Source organism: Guyanagaster necrorhizus, assembly GCF_019112545.1.
Source record: "Guyanagaster necrorhizus MCA 3950 unplaced genomic scaffold BT62scaffold_142, whole genome shotgun sequence".
NCBI classification, from domain to species: Eukaryota; Fungi; Basidiomycota; class Agaricomycetes; order Agaricales; family Physalacriaceae; genus Guyanagaster; species Guyanagaster necrorhizus.
Window position 1 is genome coordinate 351 of NW_025065021.1, and position 2,198 is coordinate 2,548.

The 2,198-nt window shown below is 53.6% G+C and overlaps 1 protein-coding gene across 1 annotated transcript; it reads left to right on the forward strand.

Annotated features, from left to right (window-relative positions):
* Positions 1–404: 404 nt before the first annotated feature.
* BT62DRAFT_1025730 (uncharacterized protein) lies at positions 405–1,253 on the forward strand (the record flags this gene model as incomplete). Its single annotated transcript, XM_043178289.1, has 1 exon — positions 405–1,253. A coding segment is annotated over one exon (849 nt), but the record flags the coding sequence as incomplete, so codon positions are not given.
* Between the last annotated feature and the right edge of the window lie 945 nt (positions 1,254–2,198).

Below are 2,198 nucleotides of genomic sequence, written 5' to 3' on the forward strand. Positions count from 1 at the left end.
GACGAGGTATTGACGGACGTAGCCACACCAGGGCCCCCTTCCCTGAGTGGTGAGAAGTCGTGCCGGCGGAATGAGTCCACCACAGAACTCGCATGGGTCGTGCTGGGGTTCCTGTTTCCCCCAGCCTACTCCCTAGCAAGATGGTGTGTGCCAACCTTCTGCGACAGACGGTGTGTTTTAATGCATCGGAGTACTAACCAGTCCAACCGTGCCGCCTGCTTTGCGACGGCGAAGGACTTACGCTTGTAACAAGCATACACGCAAACCTCAACACTTTTGAGGTGAGTATTCTTTACTCATACTGTGTACCCCCAACGGCTTCGCCGAAGGGGGTACACCGTCCTAACCCTATCTACGAGTATTTACCATTGCTATGACGGTGTAGAACTACCCTACCTATAAGCATGTCGTCGATAGCTTCCGTTGTAGCCCGCGCCCTCTCCCCCGTCCCCGACGTATTCAGCGTCGCTGGTGGGTTGGACATTCAGTCCGACCATGCGGCTGTCGCCCGCCGTGCCGCTCTTCAAGGCGCACGAACGGTGGACGGTCTCATCGACCTAATCCCTGGTGATTTCGTCGAGGTCCTCCGGGAGCCACTTCGTGGCATCGCCGGCACGACTAACAAGTTGTGCTCGGCCCGGCTCACTCTAGTCAAGTGGGAGGCCCATAAAAAGGCCGGGACCATGCCTGCGCACTTGTTTCGGCAAGCGCCCGAGGTCCAGCTGACCGCGGACTTCGGCTCCTCCCCCGATGCGTTGATGCATCGTAAAAACCTAGAGGACGCTCACAAGGCGTACCTCGCTGGTCTCCTCGACTCGGCCCTTGCGGCCAAGCGGGATGACATTAGGTTCCTGGAGGCGGCATTGACCCCCGAAAAGTTGTACGAGAGGCTCTCGCCGATCGTTATTGAGCACGGACAGGTAGTGTTGCGCAACCGTCGTGTTGCCAACATCAAGTTCAGCGCCGACAACAAAGTAGAGGGGCTCACCTGGGTGGAAGACGCTCAGAAGGTCGCGGAATGCAAGAATTTGCTGGCCGACGTCGTGGTGTACGCCTTCAGGGTAATCTCCATTGTGGAGTTAGCCTCTCACGCGACGTCGGCGAAACAAGACCGAAAGAAGGCACTAGCAAAGGCAGCGGATGTAGAGATGGCTGATGCCACTCGGGCCGGCCCTTCGATTCAATCGATGGTCGATCGAGCAGTCGCCGCTCGCCTTAAGCAGGTCGATAGGAAGCCGGGCCGTAAGAGTGTGGTGCGAACCCTCCCTTATCCCTCTTCTAAACTCTCACTGACTCCTTACTTAGAGACAAGTACAGGGTGGCAAGAAGTCGCGGAGTTCGACCGGCAAGAAGATCACGACGGGGTCGGAGCATCCGCCTCCCCCCAAGTATATACCCAAGGCGCGTCGACAAGTACCCGACGCAACGAAGCCTGGGGGCAGTGGTCGCCCGAAGCCGAAAGACAAGGGCAAGGGAAGAGCAGGGAAGTAGTAGTCGCTGGGCGCACCCCGACTAATTTCAGGTATGACATTGCCGCTACGTATCCCGACTGGTTGCTCACAGTACCATATCCGGTAGCTTTAAATTTTGTACATTTACATACGCCTATTGATATTTTATTGGCGGCTCAGTATCGTAATTCAGTACATAAGTCACCGGGTGTCTCTATCCCGAAAGAAATCGAGATTCAGCTCTCAGTAGGTATGAAATATATGTTTTATACCCCCCGCAATACCGACTTAATTAAGTCAGCGTGGGAAGACTTCAAAGAACGTCTCCGTTGGAGGCTTTACTTTAGCTTTACTAAGAACAACTCAGACGACGATCTTTATGATCCTGACTTCGATATTCCCAAGTCTCGCAACGTACGGGCACCGAGGTCACCACAGTATATTGAAGCTGGCATCGCTGCGGGAGAGCGCTTCGTGTTTGACACGATCGCCAATATCCCAGCGGAATCGGACGGGCCTTTAACGGCGCTCGCCCCTAAACCGAGCCAGATTCAAAAATTCTTGGATCGTAACAATTACTTGGTTACGAACACAGACAAGAATCTGGGCATAGCTGTGTCTACGCGCCAGTGGATTATAGAGAAGTCGCTCGATATCGTAAATGATAGTGATAATTACACTCCATTACATTTATTAATGATTAATGCGATATGCGATAAACAATGTACGGACATGGAAGAAATTGCA